Source organism: Phalangium opilio, unplaced genomic scaffold, assembly GCF_054372755.1.
Source record: "Phalangium opilio isolate 3A_F unplaced genomic scaffold, DU_Popi_V2 ptg000048l_1, whole genome shotgun sequence".
In the NCBI taxonomy this organism is placed as follows: Eukaryota; Metazoa; Arthropoda; class Arachnida; order Opiliones; family Phalangiidae; genus Phalangium; species Phalangium opilio.
This window is the reverse complement of record NW_028324170.1, coordinates 217,255-239,353: the sequence shown is the minus strand read 5'-3', so window position 1 is coordinate 239,353 and position 22,099 is coordinate 217,255. Positions and strand designations below refer to the sequence as shown.

The 22,099-nt window shown below is 37.7% G+C and overlaps 4 protein-coding genes across 18 annotated transcripts in view; 2 read left to right on the top strand and 2 right to left on the bottom strand.

The window, feature by feature from the left end:
* LOC149673433 (nephrin-like) overlaps positions 1-12,905 on the bottom strand; it is a 193,278-nt gene extending 180,373 nt beyond the window's left edge. For 11 of the 13 annotated variants that reach the window (XR_016366853.1, XR_016366852.1, XR_016366851.1 and 8 more), the window contains exons 1-3: positions 12,553-12,905; positions 8,934-12,309; positions 8,798-8,859 (exon numbers count right to left, since the gene is read on the bottom strand). The gene's annotated coding sequence lies outside the window, so the exon portion shown is untranslated. Of the gene's footprint in view, positions 1-8,797; positions 8,860-8,933; positions 12,493-12,552 lie in introns of all 13 variants that reach the window. The other 2 variants (XM_089838966.1, XM_089838973.1) reach the window with 2 other exon arrangements.
* A 60-nt stretch (positions 12,906-12,965) lies between these two features.
* Positions 12,966-16,805, top strand: Ppox (protoporphyrinogen oxidase). 3 transcript variants are annotated; one of them, XM_089838989.1, is made up of 10 exons: positions 12,966-13,063; positions 13,737-13,851; positions 13,916-14,050; positions 14,145-14,393; positions 14,456-14,603; positions 15,482-15,678; positions 15,745-15,930; positions 16,225-16,338; positions 16,395-16,544; positions 16,606-16,805. In XM_089838989.1, exons 2-10 carry the CDS (start codon positions 13,762-13,764, stop codon positions 16,786-16,788), a joined length of 1,452 nt encoding a protein of 483 aa, XP_089695115.1. In that variant the 5' UTR covers positions 12,966-13,063; positions 13,737-13,761; the 3' UTR covers positions 16,789-16,805. The 3 variants fall into 3 exon arrangements, with proteins under 3 accessions (XP_089695115.1, XP_089695113.1, XP_089695114.1); XM_089838987.1 differs by having other exon boundaries at positions 12,989-13,139; XM_089838988.1 differs by lacking the exon at positions 12,966-13,063 and adding an exon at positions 13,463-13,600.
* Positions 13,258-13,759, top strand: LOC149673432 (GSK3-beta interaction protein). Its single transcript, XM_089839980.1, has 2 exons — positions 13,258-13,600; positions 13,716-13,759. The coding sequence occupies exons 1-2, from the start codon at positions 13,258-13,260 to the stop codon at positions 13,757-13,759; spliced, it is 387 nt and encodes a 128-aa protein (XP_089696106.1).
* The window catches only part of LOC149673426 (interference hedgehog-like), a 38,365-nt gene continuing 33,071 nt past the window's right edge, over positions 16,806-22,099 (bottom strand). Inside the window, exons 10-16 of the mRNA XM_089838976.1 lie at positions 21,881-22,096; positions 21,636-21,811; positions 21,341-21,560; positions 20,100-20,297; positions 19,855-20,021; positions 19,003-19,153; positions 16,806-18,632 (exon numbers count right to left, since the gene is read on the bottom strand). Of these exons, the coding sequence (XP_089695102.1) occupies positions 18,595-18,632; positions 19,003-19,153; positions 19,855-20,021; positions 20,100-20,297; positions 21,341-21,560; positions 21,636-21,811; positions 21,881-22,096 (1,166 nt within the window). The 3' untranslated portion in view covers positions 16,806-18,594. The remainder of the gene's footprint in view (positions 18,633-19,002; positions 19,154-19,854; positions 20,022-20,099; positions 20,298-21,340; positions 21,561-21,635; positions 21,812-21,880; positions 22,097-22,099) is intronic.

The following is a 22,099-nucleotide window of genomic DNA, read 5'->3' as shown; positions in this document are numbered from 1 at the left end:
GGGGGGAGGGGGAGGAAACGATCCCCCCACGGGATACCCAAGACAGTCTCGCGACAGAATGGATGAAATGCCATTTATCTCCGACGGCTACAGCTAGATTGAGACTTTATCCGTCTTAGCTATAACACCGCGCCGATTCGTACATGTGACTGTGTTATATATCTAGAAAAGTGTCAACACTATAACTGTTCCCACGGATATTTCATTATCATTCCTTTCACAGTTAATTCCATGCTTAGTTATCCTTGGTTTAACCCTTTATAGGTATAGAATAATAGTGTTCTGGGTGGTTGGTTCTAAGAACTAATGGCACCCCATATTATTTTCCCATGCGGATTAATACAGTCAAGCCTTGGAAACTGCCAATTCCCTATTACCGATTTTGGCCCAAGTAAATCGCTTACAAGTTACGATTGTAATGTTTTATGGATGACCCCTTTAATTCTTTCAGTTTATTACTTAATTAAATTTAAGGGGTCATATCTAAAGCACTTAAATCTTAACTTATTTACGGTGTCCCTTAAGTAAATGTCATTGAAATAACATTTTATTTATTTATTTAATTTATTTCGACTCAAAATGACAATTATACTTCGGTCCTACCAACCCTTTATGGTCAACCCTGTATAATAGATACAAGGCTACCTTTGCAAACTAAACGCGTCTAGAAATTTACTATCTAATAAACTTTGTTTTAGCCAAAAGATTTTTCCTAATAGCCATTGAAATCACACTTCGTCAAAACTTGACATAATCACTTGTTTCGCATTTTTATAGCCTTCACCCCAGAAAGAATAAAAAGTCCCCCCCCCCCGCTTTTTGCTTTGGAGTTAAGATGCTGGGGTAAGCTAGTAGTCCTATCCTATTTGGGAGTGGGGTGGGTCCCCATCAAACCCCCCTCCCCCTCTCACACACGCATCCTTTCTTACATGCAGAAGCAGGATGCATTTGTTAGATGCACACTTCCTCCCTTGCCCTACTCCCAAAATCCGAAAAATCCTTTAAAACTCTATGGCAAAAAGGAGTAGGAGAGCCTATATAGCTCTAATACGATTAGGGTTCACGATGCACGTGTAGTCTTCTCTTTTTCCCGCCAAAATCCTCTTCGCGCGCGCGCCAAAGAAAAATAAAAGAAATGGGGATATAATATTTCTTTCCGGAGGAATTCTCTCTCTCTTTCTCTCTCTCTCTCTCTCTCTCTCTTACTCTCTCTTTCTCTCTCCTTGCTTTTTATTATTCCGGGAGCGAAACTATTGAAAAAAAGAGAGCTTATTTTAAAGGAAAGCCGACATGAAACGACATTGGAAAAAGAGAGAGAGAGAAGACTAAATTGTTGATTTATGTCTTAATGTTTTCTCATCGTCTGCTTTTTCGAAATGAAATTATTATCTATTTCACTTCAGGCTTAACAAGTTTCAAAGCTGCTATGATAGGCTCTTGACGTTACGCTTAAGGTTTTTTTGAAGGGAAAATTGCACCAATAAAAAAAAAGGCATCGGAATAGACAGACCATTTGCAAAGGTCAGGGGGGGGGAGTTTAGTATTTGACCACGTGGTTTTCTTTGGTATGTGCATAAAAAAAGAGGTAAATTATTAACAGGGTTCATACAACTTTTGAAAACCTAATTTCCCTGAGATTTCCAGGTTTTTCCCCATATACTTCCCTGAATTTTCCAGGTTTTTCCCCTATATGGAGTATCCTATGGAGCAAATATTAACGAAAGATGGGAGGGGGCAAATTGGACTATAACATTATCAAAGGGCGTCCACGTATCTCAAGTAGAACCAGAGTTATGAGCCTCCAAAGTATAGTGTAATGTTAACCCTATGGAGGGTATGTTCACGAACATTTTGCTTAATTACTCGGCCCCTGTTTGACGCAAATTTCCCTGATTTCCCTGAATTTTACTAAAAATTCTAAATTTCCCTGTATTTTCCCTGAGGTTTTTGTCAACTATTTATTTCCCTGATTTTTCCAGGTTTGTATGAACCCTGTATTAAGATATTGTTTCACAATACGGACCAAATTTGGTGGACTGGTAAGTAAAGTTTAAGCCCAATCATAACGTCTTTGTTACGCACGTACCCAATCAATTTTGCAGCTATTCTTAACCCAAGCAGACGACACTGAGTCTATTTTTGACGTTTTATATTCCTTTTAGGAGCTAAGGGAATGAGTGCAATTGGAGAAGGCTACCTTTTTTAAAATTTAAAGAATATCTGCCGATTGTCGGTTCTAATAAAATGCGTATTCTTTAAAGGGGCTAAGATACAAAAAGAAAAAAAACTGAAGATACGCGCATAAAGTAAAATAGCCCGGGTATCTCCTCACAAAAAGCCGCACGCCCTTCTTTTACCTACCTTTTTTTTTTTTTTTTATTAATTTTACAAAATTGGTTTATTTTTCAAACTTAAAATAAAATAAAAAAAAACCCTCTCACGAGAAGAATGCCAATCTTTTTGTATTATATTTCAAAAAGAATGAGCAATTGGAGGAAGAATAGGAAAAGCACAAATTGAAAAGAATAAAAGCCCACTGATCTGAGATTAAATTCTAAACCGCAGATTTGCGAGGGAGGCCGGGGTTTGGGTTTGGGTTTGGGGGAATTCCGAAATATTGAAATCCTACCCAACGTAAAAATAAAAAAAAGTGTATTATATACAATTTAAGCGAATTAAAAGGCTTAGAACTGAAATGTATTATAAAACTAGGGCATTTTATTAGTAACTTATACTGAGTGTTTCTGATAAGTCTGACAATAAATTAAGGGAGATGGTGATGTTCTTTGGGAAATCAATTTTGAGTCAAAAATGTTCTGTACTTCTATCTCCATTTTGTTTGCCCGAAGGGACACTGTTTCAAATCGAGTTAAGATTGTATGGAGTATTTTACGGATGACCCCTTAAATTTAATTACAGGGTTCATACAACTTTTGGAAAACAATTTTGCCTGAGATTTCCAGGTTTCCCCCCCCCCCATATCAGGGTTCGTACGAAATTTTAACTTTCAAAATCCCTGACTTTTCCAGGTTATCCCTGACCAAATTTTGGCAATATCCCTGACCATTTTAAGGTGTTTACCAGAGCCCACTTCATCACACCTGTCTCATATTTAGCATTGGTCGAAGCATGGTTTGATATACCAAACGAAATCCCTGACATATCCCTGACTTTTTAGGAATTTTTTTTAAATCCCTGACTTATACTCCTATTTTCCATATCACCGACTTATCCAGGTTTTCCAGGTTCCGTACGAACCCTGCATATACTTCCCTGAATTTTCCAGGTTAATCCTATTGAGGGGATGTTTATGAAAATTTTGCTTAATTACTCGGCCCCTGATTGACGCAAATATCCCTGATTTCCCTGAATTTTACTAAAAATTCCAAATTTCCCTGAGGTTTTTGTCAACTATTTATTTCCCTGATTATTCCAGGTTTTCCCTGTTTTCCAGGTTTGTATGAACCCTGTAATTAAGAAACTGCAAAGACAATGATTTCTAATTTAACTAAGGGGTCATCCCTAAAACACTCTTAAAATCCTAACTCGAAAACAGCGTCCCTTACGACAAACAAAATGGAGATAGAAGTTACATTTTCAACTCAAAATTGATTTCCCAAAGAACATCCCCCTTAATTTATGGATGCAGACTTCTCAGAAACACCCTGTATACTCTAGAGTGAAAGAAATGACTGGCAACACTTATCCGCCCACTATCTATAAGTTTCCAAACTTATATTATATGATCTAAACAACTTCGTATATTTACGAAGTTTTCTTATTTATCCTAAACAAAACCTTTAGCTTTTGAACTCTTATTGGGACCACCACAAAAGAACCGGAAGTCATCCGTATAAATCCATCCATTAGTGAGGGAAAAATATTTCGGGAAAATTCGTAACCAAGGCTTAGGGAATTAATAATAATAAAAAAAAAATAAAAGATCTAGCAGCGGGGTGTAAGTATGTCCTTGGGTTTTCTTCTAAGGCGTTTCGTGTAAAAGATCGGAAATTAAGGAGACCCCTTGCTGAGAAAATGAGGGTTACGAGGCCATTCTAGAGAGAGAGAGAGAGAGAGATATAGAAATGTTCCTCTCCCAATGGCCCCCGTTATCATAAAGATGTAATTACTAGAAAAGATTTTATAAATTGAAAAAATCTTTTCTTCTTAAATGCGAAAAAATAATCCCTCAAAAATGGGTTTATTAATGTAATAATGCCGATCATTTATTGATTATTTATACTTTCCTAGACATTAAAGGAGAGATATCATTTCTCTAGAACTAGAACTACTATAGTCTGTCAAACGAAAGAAGAGCCCTGAGAAATTTGTCCAAATTGGTGTCGCCACCATCGACCCCATAGTACTTTATCAACTTGTTTTGTTTTGTCAATAGTCGTCTGTAATATAGTCTGCTATAAACAGATAGGCTTAATCGCAATAGAACCAATAAATTTTGCTATATATATTTAATATGTTTATGTTTCGTGATTTTTTACGATCATCGAGTATTAAAGAATAAAAAAAATAAACGACAAGACACCAGTTTTATCTTTGTTGAACTAGCATTGCAATATATTTTAATGGCTTAAGTTAAAGTACTTGTCCATAAGTCTAAGTAGTAAGTAGTTCAGCATCAAAGCGTCTTCAGTCCACATCTTCATCAGAGTCTTCGCTGTCTTCTTGCATATAAATTTTAAGAGGTTCAATTGTGGTTTCGATGATGGAATCTTTTTCCCAATACTCATGCATTATATTCTCGACGTGAACTTTATGAAATAATAAAGCGTCACAAGTCCAGACCAGAACCCTGAAGTACGAAATTGACGAGGTTGCTAAAAGTAGAGGTCACACGGTAGTGAGGATTCCACCGTACCATTGCCAGTTTAACCCGATTGAACTAATATGGGCACAAGTGAAGAACGACGTTGCGAAGCAGAATTCTGGTTTCAAACGCTCGACGGTCAAAGATGCAACATTGAGGGCCATTGAACGTGTGACACCAGAGAATTGGCGTAAGGCAATAGAGCACGTCGAGAATATAATTCATGAGTATTGGGAAAAAGATCCCATCATCGAAACCACAATTGAATCTCTTAAAATTAATATGCAAGAAGACAGCGAAGACTCTGATGAAAACGTGGACTGAAGACGCTTTGATGCTGAACTACTTATGGACAAGTACTTTAACTTATGTCATTAAAATATATTGCAAAGCTAGTTCAACAAAGATAAAACTGGTGTCTTGTCGTTAATTTTGATTTTTATTCTTTAATACTCGATGATCCTAAAAAATCATGAAACATAAACATATTAAATATATATAGCAAAATTTATTGGTTCTATTGCGATTAAGCCTATCTGTTTATAGCAGACTATATTACAGACGACTATTGACAAAACAAAACAAGTTGATAAAGTACTATGGGGTCGATGGTGGCGACACCAATTTGGACAAATTTCTCAGGGCTCTTCTTTCGTTTGACAGACTATAGGCCTAGGTTTTTTTGTTTCATATTTTATAGTTATTAATTACATATTTATTATTAAAGGAAAAGTTCAGGTAACATAATATTATACCAAGAAGCGATATCAAGTTTACTAGGGAGAAGTTATAAGATGCCTAAGTATTCGCGTGCCATAGTCCCAGTCCCCCTTTCAAAATACAAGGGGGGACGTAGGTAAAAGGAGGCCGGACTATTTCGCAGCCTCTCCTCAGTCGGAAAATATGACTGTATGGTTTTCAAGAACCAATGATATGCTGGTTGTAGTTTAGAGGCGGCGGGGATTAACTCCGGACAGGCTACGCTTGGACTGGAGATAAAGCTAGATTATAAATGTGGAGGCGAATTTATACCTTCTCCCTAGTAAACTAGATATCGCTTGATTATACCTTAAAATAACTGCCTTTTTCTAAGTATAAAAGGTAAAATACTAAAAAGCAAATAAATGAGCTCTTATTACAATATGATAATTAGTACATTTAATTAGTGTTAAAAATAATCAAGGACTACTGCGCCATCCCTAGTCTATCACAGCCTGTTAGAATTCAACCAATCCCGTAGGAGTAAGAAGTTCGGGCTAGCAGACGCCACTAAACTAACGGCGGATGGCGCGGCAATCCTTGATTATTTTTAGGACTAATTAAATGTACTAATTATCATATTGTAAAGAAGAGATCATTTATTTTAATACTAACATTTAATTCATTTTATATTTAGAAAAAAGAAGCCGTTCTTTTAATTAAGGTATAATGTTACGTTACTAGGACTTTTCCTTTAAAGTGAATGTAACACTTTATTCAGCTTCAAGATTTGAATATTTTTAAAATCCAGAAGAAGAAAAAATACAAAGGAGTCTCTACTACTTTCCCTTTAGACATTAAGTAAATAAAATAATAATACTTAAAGAGAAGATTAAGGGGAAAAAAGAGAAAAAATAGAACAATCTTTTTCAATCCTCTCCTAATTCAACTTTTCAATTTCTGAAATTTTGAACTTATTTCGGTAGCAAAAAAAAATGTTCTTTTTTTTCCTAGAAGGTATAGGTTATAATGGATAAGTTTGCTTTTGGAGAGAGAGAGAGAGGGGGGAGGGGAGGGGCTAAAGAATTCAGGATGTATAAGATATAACACAAAAACTAAAAGACCATGAGAATCTTGCACCCTGTCACGTAACACTTTTGGTACAATGTTATATAGAACATGGTAGTGGAATAACTAAGCTAAGGAGTGTATAGAGGGTTGTTCCATAAAGAGTGGCAGGACCAATTTTAAATCAAAAATGTAAAACATTTTACCCAAATTTCCAATACAATTATACTGTATCAGGGATAGATTTAATTTTAGAAAAAGGAATGGAGAACAGAGTAATGTGGCGCGCGTCAAAGTCCCGGACCCCCTTCCACGGGACGGAGGGGGGGGGGTATGAAAGAAGAGGCGGTCAAAAATAAAATAACGATAAAAAAACGGATCCCCTTCCAGGGGACGGAGAGGTATGAAAGAAGAGGCGGGGTCAGAGCGACGGAGGTAAAAAGGAATTACGTATTTTTCGCCGTCCCCGTCAGCAACGTCATCAAAACGTAGTTTAAGCGAGCCAATAAGATAATTTAAAATTTTCGTTACTTGTTGGAGGGAGGGGCTCGATACTGGGTGGTCTATGAGTCGGATTGAAGTAAATACTAACCGTTCCCCATTCCTACTTCTAAAATTAAATCTATTCCTGACTGTATACTATATTTTTTGCTAAAATAATATCCGATCTATTTTTCTTTAAAACGTCAAATAAGCCGTTTCAACCTTTAACCCTTACCGGCAATTAAATCTAAGGTAAGATTAAACCTCCTATCATAATTTACTCCAGGTTTTTTTGAAACTAAAGAGTTGTAGAGAGGAAAGGCTAAGATTGAACCGACATCCAGTCTAAAATTGGAAACTCGAAAAAAAAAAAAGGTAGTATAGAAAAACGAGGAGCAAAAATATTTTCCAGTCCTATCGTTATCTAAAGCTATACGTGAACAAGGTTAGGCTTTTAGTCTAGAAAAACAGGGAAGCTGTGAGAAATCGTTTCCTCAAGAGAGAATAGGCAACTATGGCCATGATCATGGACTATATAATCCTAAAGAGGACCAGTCAGGAGAAGAAATTTTTACAGTAGCGTCGATAGAGTGGTACTGAGAAGGGAGGAGTTACGGGGACGTGACGTCAATATTGATAGTCTAAATTGTATCGTGAGGGTGTGACGTCAATATTGATAGTCTAAATTGTATCGTGAGGGTGTGACGTCAATATTGATAGTCTAAATTGTATCGTGAGGGTGTGACGTCAATATTGATAGTCTAAATTGTATCGTGAGGGTGTGACGTCAATATTGATAGTCTAAATTGTATCGTGAGGGTGTGACGTCAATATTGATAGTCTAAATTGTATCGTGAGGGTGTGACGTCAATATTGATAGTCTAAATTGTATTGTGACTTGTGAGGGTGTGACGTCACGAAAAATCTCGCGGTATCAGACTTTAGGCCAAAAATGACGTCAAATTCCTTTTTGAGGGGGAAATAAAAGGGGGAAACCATCGCGTTTACGCTTATTGGCAATAGGTGGAGCTGTTAGTGTCTCCAACTCAGTTACGAACCTCGCGGACATGAACTATTATAAAAAAAACAGCGCCATCTATTGCCAATAAACCGGAAACACGTTGCTTTCCATTCGGAAATTTTTATTTTTATTTTTAAAATAAAAAAATAGGACTTTGACGTCATTTTTGGCTTAATGGCGTTACTAGATCTATATTTAAAACTTAAATTTAGCTTGACCTTGATATACTAGAACGGTTGTCTCATTCCCTAGCTGGCGCATACCGTTATTATATATTTTTCTAAGGACAAAGAAATCGGGCGGTTTTTCCATCCCTTATAGTTTATACGGTTTATAAGATCCGTGGTACGACGACACCTAGGTCTGAAGAACAAAGAACACCGTGCGAAAAACTGAAGAGTGACAAAGGAGGCAGAAAGATGGGATGGGTAAAAATTTAAACTGAAAATCGTCGAATATTTTTCAATTTCAGGGATATAGAAAAAAGAAAGAAATCCATTTTCTTCTTTTCATTGGATTCATCTTTCTTCCCTAAAGTTTCGTTTCGAAATCGCGATTGTTGGAGGGGGGGGGGGGGAAGGGGTCACGTGACAAATACTTTGTGAAGAGCCCCGTATGTTTAAAAATAATGTAAAGGTCCAAGATATCGCCCTCATCATGTCTTAATACAATTAAAGTATGGCCAATAAAATTCTATTTACCTTGTGGTTGAGACATCAATGATCACGGGTTCACAATCAAGGACAGGTGTTGAACGATCTCTCTATGGCCAAAATTAAAAGTTAGTATGTTATAATAGACCAATTTTATTCAGAGACTCAAATGACTACTACTCACTTTAAAATGTATCAAGGTGCCATGATCATGGGATGACCTCCAGATTCGATGATTATGGGATGATGCTTTCTGATGATGTTGAAATATCGAAGATGACGTACATAAAACGAATCTTTCAAATGGCGTTGCGAAGGTACATAGTGATACGAGCTTTCTTCATCCAGTTCGACATGCCAAAACTAAGGCACTTTGAGACGGTAAATATCTCGGTGCCACGCAAGTTTGAGAAGATTTCCTGAGCAATTGGTGTCGGGTACGGTTCTAGGCGTATTGCCTTGTTGAGATTCCTTGGGTCCAGGCAGACGCGTACGGGAACTGACGTATGCTCTTGTCTGATTACGATCATCGGGTGAACCCTGTCTTTTGGCTCTGTTACGGGAACTATTATTCCCAGGGCTTGAAGACGTTGTCGTTCCTGCGAGACTAGTTCTTGTAGTGTCCGCGGTATCTGGCGGGGTACGCTAATTGATGGGATTGCGTTAGGCTTCGGGTGAATCTTGCGTTTTCCGGGGAGTTTTCCGATTCTTACGAAAACGTGTTGGAAACTCTGTATGATATCTTGAGGCGTCATCTGATCAATGAATGACGTGTGCTGTTGGTGTTGAGGTTGGTTCGGTGTTGTGATGGTGGCGGGTGTTTGACGCGCGTGGGTTATTGGAGTGGCGGGTTGTAGTTTCTGCTCTTGAATGGCGTTTGCAGTCCTGGCTATTCGTAGCGGACTCTGAATCTTAAATTTTTTTTTCGTACAAATGCCGAGTGTGTCGTAAATCTGTTGGGCCTCGGTAGGCAACGTTGGAGAACAAAGAAGAAGAAAATGTACGTAACAAAAACGCGACTTAGAACGCGATTAAACCGAATTTAAATTGTCACGTTAACGATGGCGGTTGAGGCGTTCACCTCGAGTTTTTACACCTTTATATATTGTTATCATTACAGGAATTTAAGAGTCATTGAAACTTTCGTGTGTGTAATTTGCCAAGATTTTATCAGCGATTCAGTAACGCTGATGGCTCGGTGTCGGGAAAAATATTCCATTTCAATCCCAAATATTTTTCGAAAGGGCAAAGAGTTGAAAATTTTACGAAAACTGTATAGCTAACTATAGACGTTATGACTAACCCGCATGGAACGGCGGCAATTAAAACTAAAACAAAATAGAATGCGGCCGTTGCCGAAAATGCCTTTCAAATGACTTCCGGCCGTATTTTAGTCCATTGTCTGGGTTTTTTCACCTTTGTACATTGTTCAGGTATTTATTGAAATAGTAATAGAACGGTTTCAGTGCTCTATATGTAGACCATGGCCTGGGTTTTTTTTATTCAAGAGAAAAGTAATAGAACAGTTTACGTGCGGTATATGTCATAATTTTGCGACCGATTCGGCCCCAGTTTTTGCGTAACCCGCGTGAAACGCCAATTGAAAGTAAAGAAGAAAAAAAAGAATGCGTCCATTGCATACAAGTTCTTAAGAACGACTTCCGGCCGTATTTTAGACCATGGTCTGTTTTTGTTTTGTTTTTTGGTTTTTTTTTTTCATACTTATACATTGTTTAGAAATTTATTGAAATAGTAATAGAACGGTTTCAATATATATGTAATATGTAATTATATATATATATATGTAATATATTTATGAATAAAGATCCGGTATCTTTGACATGTATCCACACTTTTTGCAAATGTTGTTTTAAACAACAATTAAGAGTAAAAAAAAAAGGAATGCGTCCATTGCATACAAGTTCTTAAGAACGACTTCCGGCCGTATTTTAGACCATGGTCTGGTTTTTTTAACGCTGATGGCTCGGTGTCGGGAAAGATATTTAACATCAATTCCAGTGATTTTTCGAAAGCACAAAGAGTTGCTACTTTCAGGAACACTGTATTGCTAACTATAGACGTTATGCCTAACCCGCACAGAACGGCGGCAATTAAAACTAAAAATACAATGCGGCCGTTGCCGAAAATGCCTTTCAAACGACTTCCGGCCGTATTTTAGACCATGGTCTGGTTTTCTTAACGCTGATGGCTCGGTGTCGGGAAAGATATTTCACATCAATTCCAGTGATTTTTCGAAAGCTCAAAGAGTTGAAACTTTCAGAAACCATGTATCACTAACTATAGACATTATGCCTAGCCCGCATGGAACGGCGGCAATTAAAACTAAAAATACAATGCGGCCGTTGCGGAAAATGCCTTTCAAATGACTTCCGGCCGTATTTATCACTGATCCAGTAACGCTAAATTGCAGGCACAAGTTCAGCCAAACCCGCGTGAAACGCCAATTGAAAGTAAAGAAGAAAAAAAAAAGAATGCGCAAATTGCATACAAGTTCTTAAGAACGACTTCCGGCCGTATTTATCACTGATCCAGTAACGTTAAATTACAGGAACAAGTTCAGCCTAACCCGCGTGAAACGCCAATTGAAAGTAAAGAAGAAAAAAAAAAGTATGTGCAAATTGCATACAAGTTCTTAAGAACGACTTCCGACCGCATTTTAGACAAAGTTGCCTTTACGTAAGAATGGGTCGCGAACGGACCCGTCAAACTACAGACCGATTAGTGTGCCGAATCACATGCCCAAAATTGCCGAACGACTCGTCCACATTCAGTCGCGTGCTCATCTTTAAACCATCAACTTCTTCAGCCCGGCTCAACACGGGTTCTTTCCTCGGAAGTCGCGCGTCACCACTTTGCTCTTTGCCGCCCCCGCCACCACCGAAATGGCCAGACGATGGTTCGGGTGTTGACGTTATATATTTGGACTTTTCAAAGGCATTCGACGATGTCTCTCATTCTGGTTTGCCGCGTACATTGGAATTAGCGGGCGTCACTGGAGACGCTTTGGAATGGTACGCGGTCGTACACGGAGAGTGGTTCTCCACGGAGAAATGTCATCGGCGGGTGCCCCCAAAGGTTCCATTCGTCAGCCTCTATTATTTAACGCCTACGTTAACTCGCTTCCATCTGTCGCGCGACACGCTCTTGTCCTTTTATTCGCAGACGACACTAAGTTATCCTTTCGCATTCGTAATATGGCTGATTGTCGCCTCCTACAAGACGATTTGGACGCTGTCGCGAATTGGGCCCTTGACCATGATACGCGCTTCAATGCCAATAAGTGTCCGGTTCTTCATCTTGGTCGTCATAACCCGAACAATGTATACCTCATTAATGGCACCCCAATTTGTTCGCCCGTGACGGAAGAGGATCTCGGGGTTATTATTGACACTAAGTTGATTCCTCCATATCCTTTCATCAGAATCACTTTTTATTAACTTTAGCCGCGCGTCTCGGTGGTGTCACACCCTCAAATTAGTCAAGCCTCTTGTAAAATCTAATTTTCGCCTCAATAATGTCACCTTCACTGCCATTCGTGACTGGAATAATATCCCATCTAATTTAGTTCAATTGTCATACGTTTCGTCAAAAACTTTCTATCCTTTATAGGCCTGGTTTAACTTCTTAAAAAAATTTTGTTGTTCTCCTACTACTCGCCCCTTTTTTGCATATTTGAATACTTGTTTTTCAATTCATAATTTTTTTTCTATTTGCATAGAAGCCTACGCATAAAAGGCTTAGCGAATGTGTTTACTTGAATAAATAAATAAATATTAACTTACCAACGTTCGGAGATCTCTAACACTGCTGAGCGATATGGTCACAAGTCCACAACATCACTAAGAATTCGTCTTTCTAGTTTCTACAAACCGGTCGAAAAACAAAGAAACTTCGGTGATCCATGTAGAACCTCGTGGAGCTCGACTATCGCTATGAACAATGTAAACGTGTTCTTCCTTTTTCACACGCGAAAACCGACGTGATTCACTCGAAACTTTGTTCCACGCGCTTTAAAGTATCTAATTGTCTCTAACTTTGAAGATAATTTACATTATTTTAATTAATAATGTACACGGAAAGTTAGGCATGAACCAGCCGCCATTTGCACTATGCATTCCATTTGAAACTTTAGTTTCGTTTTGCCACGTGACTGCCACGAAGCCCCGCGAATAGTACTCTGGCATCTACCGGCCGTAAAATGAACTATATAACGTGACCTTTTGACCCTCGCGCCGTGACTTCGAGTTTGTCGGGAATTTCGAATTTAGCGACCCTATTTTTAAGTGAATTAAGGTAATTTCATTAGAATAATTCATTTCAAACAATGCAATAATAAAAATAGGATCATTTTAAAGAAATTAAACTATCCGTAAGTGAATATCACCTTAGTTTTGAACTTGTTTTTGTATCGTAAAAGTTAAGCCTTAGACTATAGATATTCGTTGACTCATTTGAGTAGACAAAAATTGAGATTAAATTAATTACAAATGGAAAATTTAGAGCAAGGAAACGATCATTCGTTAGAATGGCTTCTTTTAGAAGCAAACGGTATAATTAAAGACATTGGTTTCGCCGTTAAAGAGATTGAAATAGAATCGTCGGAAAAAAACGTTGAATATTTATCGGTTCTATTGAATATAAAAACGCTAGAAAATTACGATTTACGCGTGGAAATGACCACGAATGGCTTTTGCATTAAATCTCCCGTATCTGAGGAAGAAAAATATTTCGAAACAATATATTCTTTGCTTTCAAAGTGTAGTCCAGCCTATAATCTCGCCTTTGGGAGTGCCCTTTGTGAGAAATTACAGAAGTTAAAGGATTTAACATGTAGGTCGAGTTAATTAAAATATTAGCGTATAACTTCATTTCCAAGCTTAAAATTATGTTTTTGCTTCAGTATTTTTCATTTAATTTAGTTTAGTTCTAATATAACTAACTTCAGTATATTATGATCCCGTTTTAGCTGAAGATCTTGAATCACAATAAAAATGGCTAACGTTATAGTTTTGGGTGGTGGAATAAGTGGCTTATCTACAGCTTATTATTTGTCTAAATTTGGAAAAGACGCGATTAAAAAAGTACGTTTTAAGTGATTCTTAAATGTATCTCTTTCTAATAAAATGTCAAATATAAATATTTCAGGTCATTTTAGTTGAAAAAAGTACCTCTTTAGGAGGTTGGCTTCAATCTAGTCGATTTCCCGATGGTACTGTATACGAACATGGTCCTAAGAGTATGAGGGTTTTTGGCCAATCAGGCTTTAATTCCTTATCCCTCGTTAGTAAAATTATATTTCTAAATTCTAATTAATTTCTGTTCTGATGTGAAACTGAAACTATATTATTTCCATGATAAATTAAAATCACCGCAGATTGATGAACTAGGCTTAGCAAATGATATTCTACCGGTAAAAATGACTGATGCAGCGGCGCGAAAACGTCTAATACTAATTAACAATAAGCTTGTAGCAATTCCAAGTGGATTTAAAGATTTGTTTAAAACTATTCCACCTTTAAAACACTCGTTCGCTTATTATGGTTTAAAAGAAATATTTGGTAAAAAGCAGAAAGTAGAGGATGAAAGTGTACATTCCTTCGTAACCAGAAGATTTGGTTCTGACGTGAGAATAATCTTGCAAAGGCTTAGAAACTAAAAGAAAAACTTAACCTACTCACCTTTCAGTTAGCTGATTATATTTTTGATCCTGTTGTAAGAGGAATTGTCGCTGGTGATTCCAAACAAATCAGTGTAAGATCCCTCTTGGGTGGGATTTTCAAATCTGAGCAGGAGTATGGTTCTGTTATAAAGGGACAATTAAAAAAAGGAGCTGGTAATTAATTTAATAACTCTTAATAATGATTGCAGAAGTGGTACCAAATTTTTGGCCTAAATAGTCCCCGGCTATTCAAGGATAATGGGGGGGGGAGGGTAGTCTGAGATGTATCAGTCTGCTAACTGTAGAAAGACTCAGGACCGGTGGGACTCTAAAAATGGGGGAGGAATATTCGGAAAAATGACGGGAGGTCGGGGGGGGGGGGGATCGGTAATCTGAGAGAAATTGGCCCGCCAACTGTGGAACACGACTCAGGTCTGGTGGGATGCTAGAAATGGGGGAGGAATACTCGGAAAATGGCGGGCGAATCAGGAAGACCCCCCCCCCAACCATCATTTTCCGCGTATTCCTTCCCCATTTTCTAGCGACCCACCGAACCGATCCACAGATTATGCATCTTCCTCCCATCATCCTTGGTCTATTTAGGCCTAATTACTAAGACTTGGAGACGGGCTATTTAGGCCAAAATTTTAGGCTTAAGTATATAGTACTTCTAGTTAGCTATTTTAGACCAAATAGGGAGCTAACAACTGTCTAGGGGGAAGAGATAGTCTGACGTCACGCAGCCCCTCTGGTTTGCATATTTGCGCGTAGAATACTGTTGCCAACCCTTAGGGGGGGATGAAACTCCAGTAAGAGATAGAATGGTGTGACGTTTCAGGGTCAGAACTGTCAGCTCCCTATAGTCCAATATCTTAGGTGTACTATTTAGGCCTGAAAACTGGGCTTAAAAAGACTCCAGCTATTTAGGCGCCAATTTTGGGGAAAAATAGTACTCGTAACTATCCTAAAATTTGGGCCTAAATAGGGTCCTTGGCTATTAAAGCTCAAAACTTTGGCCTTAAAATTTATCATTTAATAATTTTGAACCCCAGATATTCCGCTGGGTACCTACCTCAAAAGTAACTTAGCTACAACCGCTAAAAAAGATAGATGGGCCATGTGGTCTCTTAAAAACGGTATGCAATCCTTACCCGAAAGATTAGCGGCCGTTTTAGAGGAAGATCCCAAAGTTCAAATATTAACTAATGTACCTTGTGATAAAATTCATTTCGAAAATGAAAAAGCGCTCGTAAGCATCTAAGATTCTTAGAAATGAACATTGTTACGCAATGACGTTAATTTTAGGTATATTTAGGTGCATTTTGAAGGTGACGCAACGCGTACTCCCGTTGATCACGTGTTTTCTTGCATCCCCGCTAAATCTCTATCGAGAATAGTTAGTTCCCAGCATCCTACAGCTGGAAAACACCTATCTTCAATTTCCTCCGTTCACGTAGCTGTAGTTAATTTAGAATTTAAAGGAAAATTGCTTAAAGAACAAGTAAAATACCTAAATAATGCTTTAAAGTTAATCTTTGCAAGGGAGGATGGGTAATCTGAGAGAAATCCGCGCGCTAAGGGTGGGACTCCAAAAAATGGGGCAGAAATAGTGGCTCAATTGTACTTTGTTCGTCTGTAGCCCTCTTAGCCAATTCCCACAAGAGTCCGACTATTCCTCCCCCATTTTTTGGTGTCCCACCCGACCTAAGCTGTGCCACAGTTAGCTGCCCAACGATTTCTCTCAGATTACCCATCATCCTTGATCTTTGCGCATAAATATCATTGTTAATTTTAGGGATTTGGTTTCTTAATACCTTCAAATCAAAACTCGAAACTATTAGGGATAACTTTTGATTCCTGTTGTTTTCCCGCACATGATGGCAAATATTCCGATAAAACTCGTTTAACTGTAAGGGAAAATAGCCTATCTTTGTCGGTTTTCCGATAATTATCATTAATTTTCAGGTTATGATGGGTGGTCATTGGTTTCGAGAGCTTTTTGGTTCAATTGATTCCGTTAATAGCGATAAACTATTAGAAGTCGCGCTAGAAGGGACGAGAAATACACTTGGAATCAGCCAAGAACCTTCTCGATACAAAGTTAACATAATGAGGGTAATATTGACCTATTTTTTTTTAGACTAGATTGATTTTTAACGTTGCTGTCTTTTTTTAGAATTGCATTCCTCAATACAAAGTGGGACATCACGCAATATTAGACAATGTTCAACAAGAAATTAGTCGAGATAAAATGTGCCTGACGTTATTAGGATGTTCTTACGAAGGAGTTAGTGTAAATGATTGCATATATTTTGCTAAAGTTGCTGCTGAAAATTATGTTAAAAAATTAATAAAATAGTTGAATTTTTCTAAAAATTTGTTGTAATTATTTTCTTTACTTTGTAGTTAATTATACTTTTTAAATCATCTATAGGTTAGTTTTCAATGGGTCAATATATGTTTCCAACTTTGCCATTGATGAGTCTAGAATTATTTACAGTTTTAAGTAAAAACAGCGGCTGCTATTTCGCGACCTTAGATTCCAAAGGGTCTCTAACGAAGTCGGCGGACAGTTGGAATTTTCTTTTTTTTTTTTTTTTTGAAAACGTCGTTATTGACGTCACAATCCCCCCGGGGGGTGAGGAAAACGAAAGTCTTTCCTTCTAGCAAACGCAGTGGGGGTCACTCTGGGACTCACGCGGGTCAGAACTGTGTAAACGCCGATGCAGAGCGGCACTCAACCAATCACAAGAGAGGGGAGGATGGGTCGGGTGAGTTTTTTTTTTAAAAAATTCAACAGTCCGCCGACCTCTTTACAGTCCCTTTAACTTTTCTAAGAATTCAGGGTTCATACAAATAGGTTTTTCCCCTCTGAAATTTACTAACAATTTTAAAAAAATTTTTTAAATAGCCTAGAAATTTCACTAACATACAAATAGTCCAGAAATGCCACTAATATTTTAAATAGCCCAGAAATTTCGCTAACAGCAGGGATAGATTTAATTTTAGAAGTATACGAATGGTGAACAGAGTAATCTGGGAGCGCGTCAAAGTCCCGGACCCGGACCCCCTCCTGGGACAGAGGAGCATGAAATAAGAGGTAGGTCATAGCGACAGAGGAAAAAGGAATTACGTATTTTTCGCCGTCCCCGTCAGCAACGTCATCAAAACGCGAGTCGGACTGAAGTAAATACTAACCGTTCTCCATTCCTACTTCTAAAATGAAATCTATCCCTGCTAACATATATAAATAAATAGGCCAGAAATTCCACTAAATTTTTTTAAATGGCCACCAGATATTACAACACGCACAGAAATGATAAATCTTAGTAGACTATTTCCGGTGATTTTTCCAGATTTGTATGAACCCTGTAATTTACTAACGCAACTCTTTAAAGACGCCAACCCACAAATATCATCAGACTTTCTATTTTTTACAAGCAATTGGCAATTTTCTCATCAAAATTACACAAAGTATTAAAAAATATCATTTATATTAAAAAGCAGATCTGAAACTCGTTTTTATACTCCGCGAGTCCCCCTCCCCCTTCCCCCCCCGGTCTTTTCATCATAATTAAGTTAAGATTTTGATGAATGAATCAAATGACATTAACGTCGTCTTGTCCATTCCCTTATATTAAAAAAAAAATACGTAACAAAAAAGAAAAAAAAAAATTTTTCCAAACCTGAAAAACATCAGTGGAAATTCCAGTCCTGTTAAAGACAGACGACTTTTTGGCTTGAAGAAGTTTATAATTTATGGGCATTTTTTTTTTTTCAAAATATATCGCGATGCGTTTAAAACTTGATGCTGATAATTTTTACTCTTTTTTTTTTTAAATATAATATTTCTTTTTTTTTTATAAAAAAAAATTGAAAATTTAGTATTCAGATCTCTAAAACATAAATGTATAATTTTTCAAAGTCCTTTTGTTTTAAAATGTTTCCCTTCCCGATGGCGAATAATTGTTAATAAATTGGCACGCACAGTTCATTTTTTTCCGCATAATTCACATTGATTCGCGCATTTTTTAAAAAAGAAGATCAGTCATAATTTACTGTCTTAGGTATTTGAGCATAATGTGTAAAACGGCTTAAGGCACGATAGTGTTTTATGTTTGTTTGTTTTTTTTTTGCGTAAACACTTTTTTTAAAACAGTTTTTATCACGTGGCTGTATCTTGAATTTCAACGTCATGTTCACCTTTTTAAAGTTAAAACGTCTTTTGCGTTATTAACTTTAATTAACGTGATTGTTTAAGCATTCCACGCAGTGCACACCTTCCTCCCCCCCCGTGCAAAGGCAACAACCAAGGCTCGCAACCATTTACCTCCAAATTTACTTACAGTTACAAGTTTGAAAGGGTTAATGGTTAATAACAACGAAAAACGGAAAAAAGGTGTTTTTCCCATACTTTACTATTAACAGGAGTTCATAATAACCCCCCTTAACCCCCGAAGGGGGGGGGTTATTATGAACTCCTGCTATTAACTATTAACCAGGTATAGGCAGCAATACATGCAACTAATACTGACACCGCCAAAAACAAAATAATTAACCAAAATTAACTAACCTGAAACGAATCTTTGGCGTTGCTCCCCCTGTTCAACTACAGCGGAGGGTTCTTCCGCTGTTGCACTACTATTTCTTTGTAAAGAATTTAATAAAATGACTTCGTTGTTATTTGACGGAACTTCTTGGTATTGTAAAGCTTGGGGATAATTCTAATAGAACACAATGTTAGTTACTTTTTAATTGAATAAATCATAAGTTTATAAGTGATATGTTCCTTCCATAATTATGACACTATCTATAAAGTTCGTAATGCTACTGAGAGACTTACAGCTCGAGCTAGTTCGAAAACGAAAAAGCGAGAATTGATGCGCTACACTCCGTGGTTAATTTTGCAGTCCATCTAGTCCTATTTACTCTGTACCAGGGATAGATTTAATTTTAGAAGTAGGAATGGAGAACAGAGTAATGTTGGCGCGCGTCAAAGTTCCGGACCCCCCTTCCACGGGACGGAGGGGGGGATGAAGGAAGAGGCGGACGGGTCATAGCGACAGAGGTAGAAAGGGATTACGTATTTTTCGCCGTCCCCGTCAGCAACGTCATCAAAACGTAGTTTAAGTGAGCAGCCAATAAGATAATTTGAACTTTCCATTACGTGTTGGTGGGAGGGGCTCTACACTGAGGTAAATGCTAACCGTTCTCCATTTCTACTTCTAAAATTAAATCTATCCCTGTCTGTACTAAGCCCCAATTTGACTGCGCCTCACCACCAGGCGTCGCTTTACCCTGAATCTATGTCCTACTTCAATCACTTCGTGACAAGTTCCAGTTTGTAACCAGTGACAACATATCTTATGGAACATATCTTATGAACTTATGATAAATGCTTGATTAATAAAAAACTAAAAATTACTTCATTTTGTTTATCATTATCAACATCGGCTAATGGATTAACGCTAATATTTATCTTAGGCCTTTGTCGCGAGCGGTAGCCATTTAATTCGGAATTAGCATTATTTCCGCCGTGACCGTTCGAGGTTATTTTTGGCAATGGGATATTTTGAGTCGAGACTCGGTCTCCTATTACATTTTAATTTAATTTTAACGTGTTTTTAATTTATTTTTCAAAAAAAAGGGGGGGGGGGTAATCAAACTTACCTCGTCGTTGATATCGCCGTCGTTTAGCGCACAAGAAGAGAAAAACTATTAAAACAATGACCATAACGCCTAACGCGACTCCCAGTATGATGTACAGGAGTTTATTGGTGTAATTTGATGAAGAGTTTTTATCGCTGTGTTCGTTATATTGCGGTTTTGGCGAATCCGTTGTTTTAATACTCGCGTCATACTCTGACGCTAAAATGACAAAATGGTATCGATATTGGGTGAGAATTAACTCCTGATATCAGATCGGTATCGCGATTTTTTTAACGATTCATCGTTTTTATTATCTCTTATGAAAACTATACTACGAAATAAAAACTCAGTTCCGTAATATTACTTCCAACAAAAAAAAATAGACTTAGTTCCGAAATATTACCAGGGAGGAGAGACTTGAGAGGGAGTGTCAGTCTAATGTTAAAGAAGCATTGATATAAATGGAAGGGGAAAAGAAGAGAGGGTTGGAATTTTTATCTCTCTCTCTCCCTCGATTCAAGCTAACGCGCACGCGCGAGTGGCATCGGTTACTACACTACCGCCAGCTCCCACTTCAGTTTAAACTTCAAAGCCCATTTTTTAAATTTGACGCATGCGCACGGACACCGCGGCGAGTGACTGAGCTAGCGCCGGAGAGAAACGAGTTTAGCCACGAAGCGAACTAATCCCCCTTTTCACATTATTACTCCCTCTCAAGTCTCTCCTACTTGATATTATTTCCGAAAAAATACATAGTTCCGAAACACTACTTCCGAAAAACAAACACTCAATTCCGAAACACTACTTCCGAAATATTACTTCCGAAAAACAAACACTCAATTCCGAAACACTACTTCCGAAAAACAAACACTCAATTCCGAAACACTACTTCCGAAATATTACTTCCGAAAAATAAACACTCAATTCCGAAACACTACTTCCGAAAAACAAACACTCAATTCCGAAATATTACTTCCGAGAAACAAACACTCAATTCCGAAATATTACTTCCGAGAAACAAACACTCAATTCCGAAATATTACTTCCGAGAAACAAACACTCAATTCCGAAATATTACTTCCGAAAAACAAACACTCAATTCCGAAATATTACTTCCGAAATACAAACCCTCAATTCCGAAACACTACTTCCCGAAAAACAAACCCTCAATTCCGAAACACTACTTCCGAAAAACAAACACTCAGCTCCGAAAAAAAAACCGAGTACCGAATAAATTAATGGTTAGAAAACAAACTACTTACGTTTTGTTTTGCATATGTATATTTTTGAGAAATCCGAAGTTCCGGCAACATTGAAACACTGCATTTTCATATCGTACGATGTATCGGGCAACAAATGCGAAATAATATGCGATCGAGTATTTGCACCCAAAACGGTTATTTTAGCGTATTCTCCCGCGTTATGCGTAGCTCGATAATAAATGAAAAATCCATCGATAGGAACTTCGTCGATATCCAAATACTATTTGAGGCAGATTAAAAACCACAATAAAACCAATAGGCCTAGGTTAAAAATTAAAAACAATAAATGACTCACATCCCAATTAAGAGTGATAGCTGAAGGGCTAGTAGGAACGGCGCGAATTATATTTGGACCGTAAGTAGGTTTCTTCATGGGGGGATCTTTGTACAAAGTGAATTTTGAAGATTTGGGACCGTCTTTATTATCGTAATTAGAATAAACCGCCGCGATTCTAAACCTGTACGTCGCCCCTACGAGATTATATTTAATTAGAACAAAATAAATACCAACTTACTTTTTCAATGATGGACAAGGCTTACCCGTTTTCAAATTAGGAACGGCGTACGATTTAATATGAGCGGCAATATCATCGTCAATCGTGTTCCAAATCTCCGTTGTTGAGTCGCCAACTTCGCGATATTGGACTTTAAAGAATTGTATGGGTAGACCATCGTTAGGTGGTACGTCCCAACGAACCATAACGGAATTTTCCGATAATCTACTAATTTCCGGTCGAGTTGGTGGCACCATTTTAACTG

Bases quoted from the DNA above. Each gene is read 5' to 3' on its own strand.
- Ppox (XM_089838989.1), top strand. From the start codon at position 13,762: ATGGCTAACGTTATAGTTTTGGGTGGTGGAATAAGTGGCTTATCTACA. The intron at 14,394-14,455 runs GTGAGAATAATC...CTCACCTTTCAG, and splicing joins CCAGAAGATTTGGTTCTGAC to TTAGCTGATTATATTTTTGA. The intron at 15,931-16,224 runs GTAAAATACCTA...TGTTAATTTTAG, and splicing joins GAAAATTGCTTAAAGAACAA to GGATTTGGTTTCTTAATACC.
- LOC149673432 (XM_089839980.1), top strand. From the start codon at position 13,258: ATGGAAAATTTAGAGCAAGGAAACGATCATTCGTTAGAATGGCTTCTT. The intron at 13,601-13,715 runs GTAGGTCGAGTT...AACTAACTTCAG, and splicing joins GAAGTTAAAGGATTTAACAT to TATATTATGATCCCGTTTTA.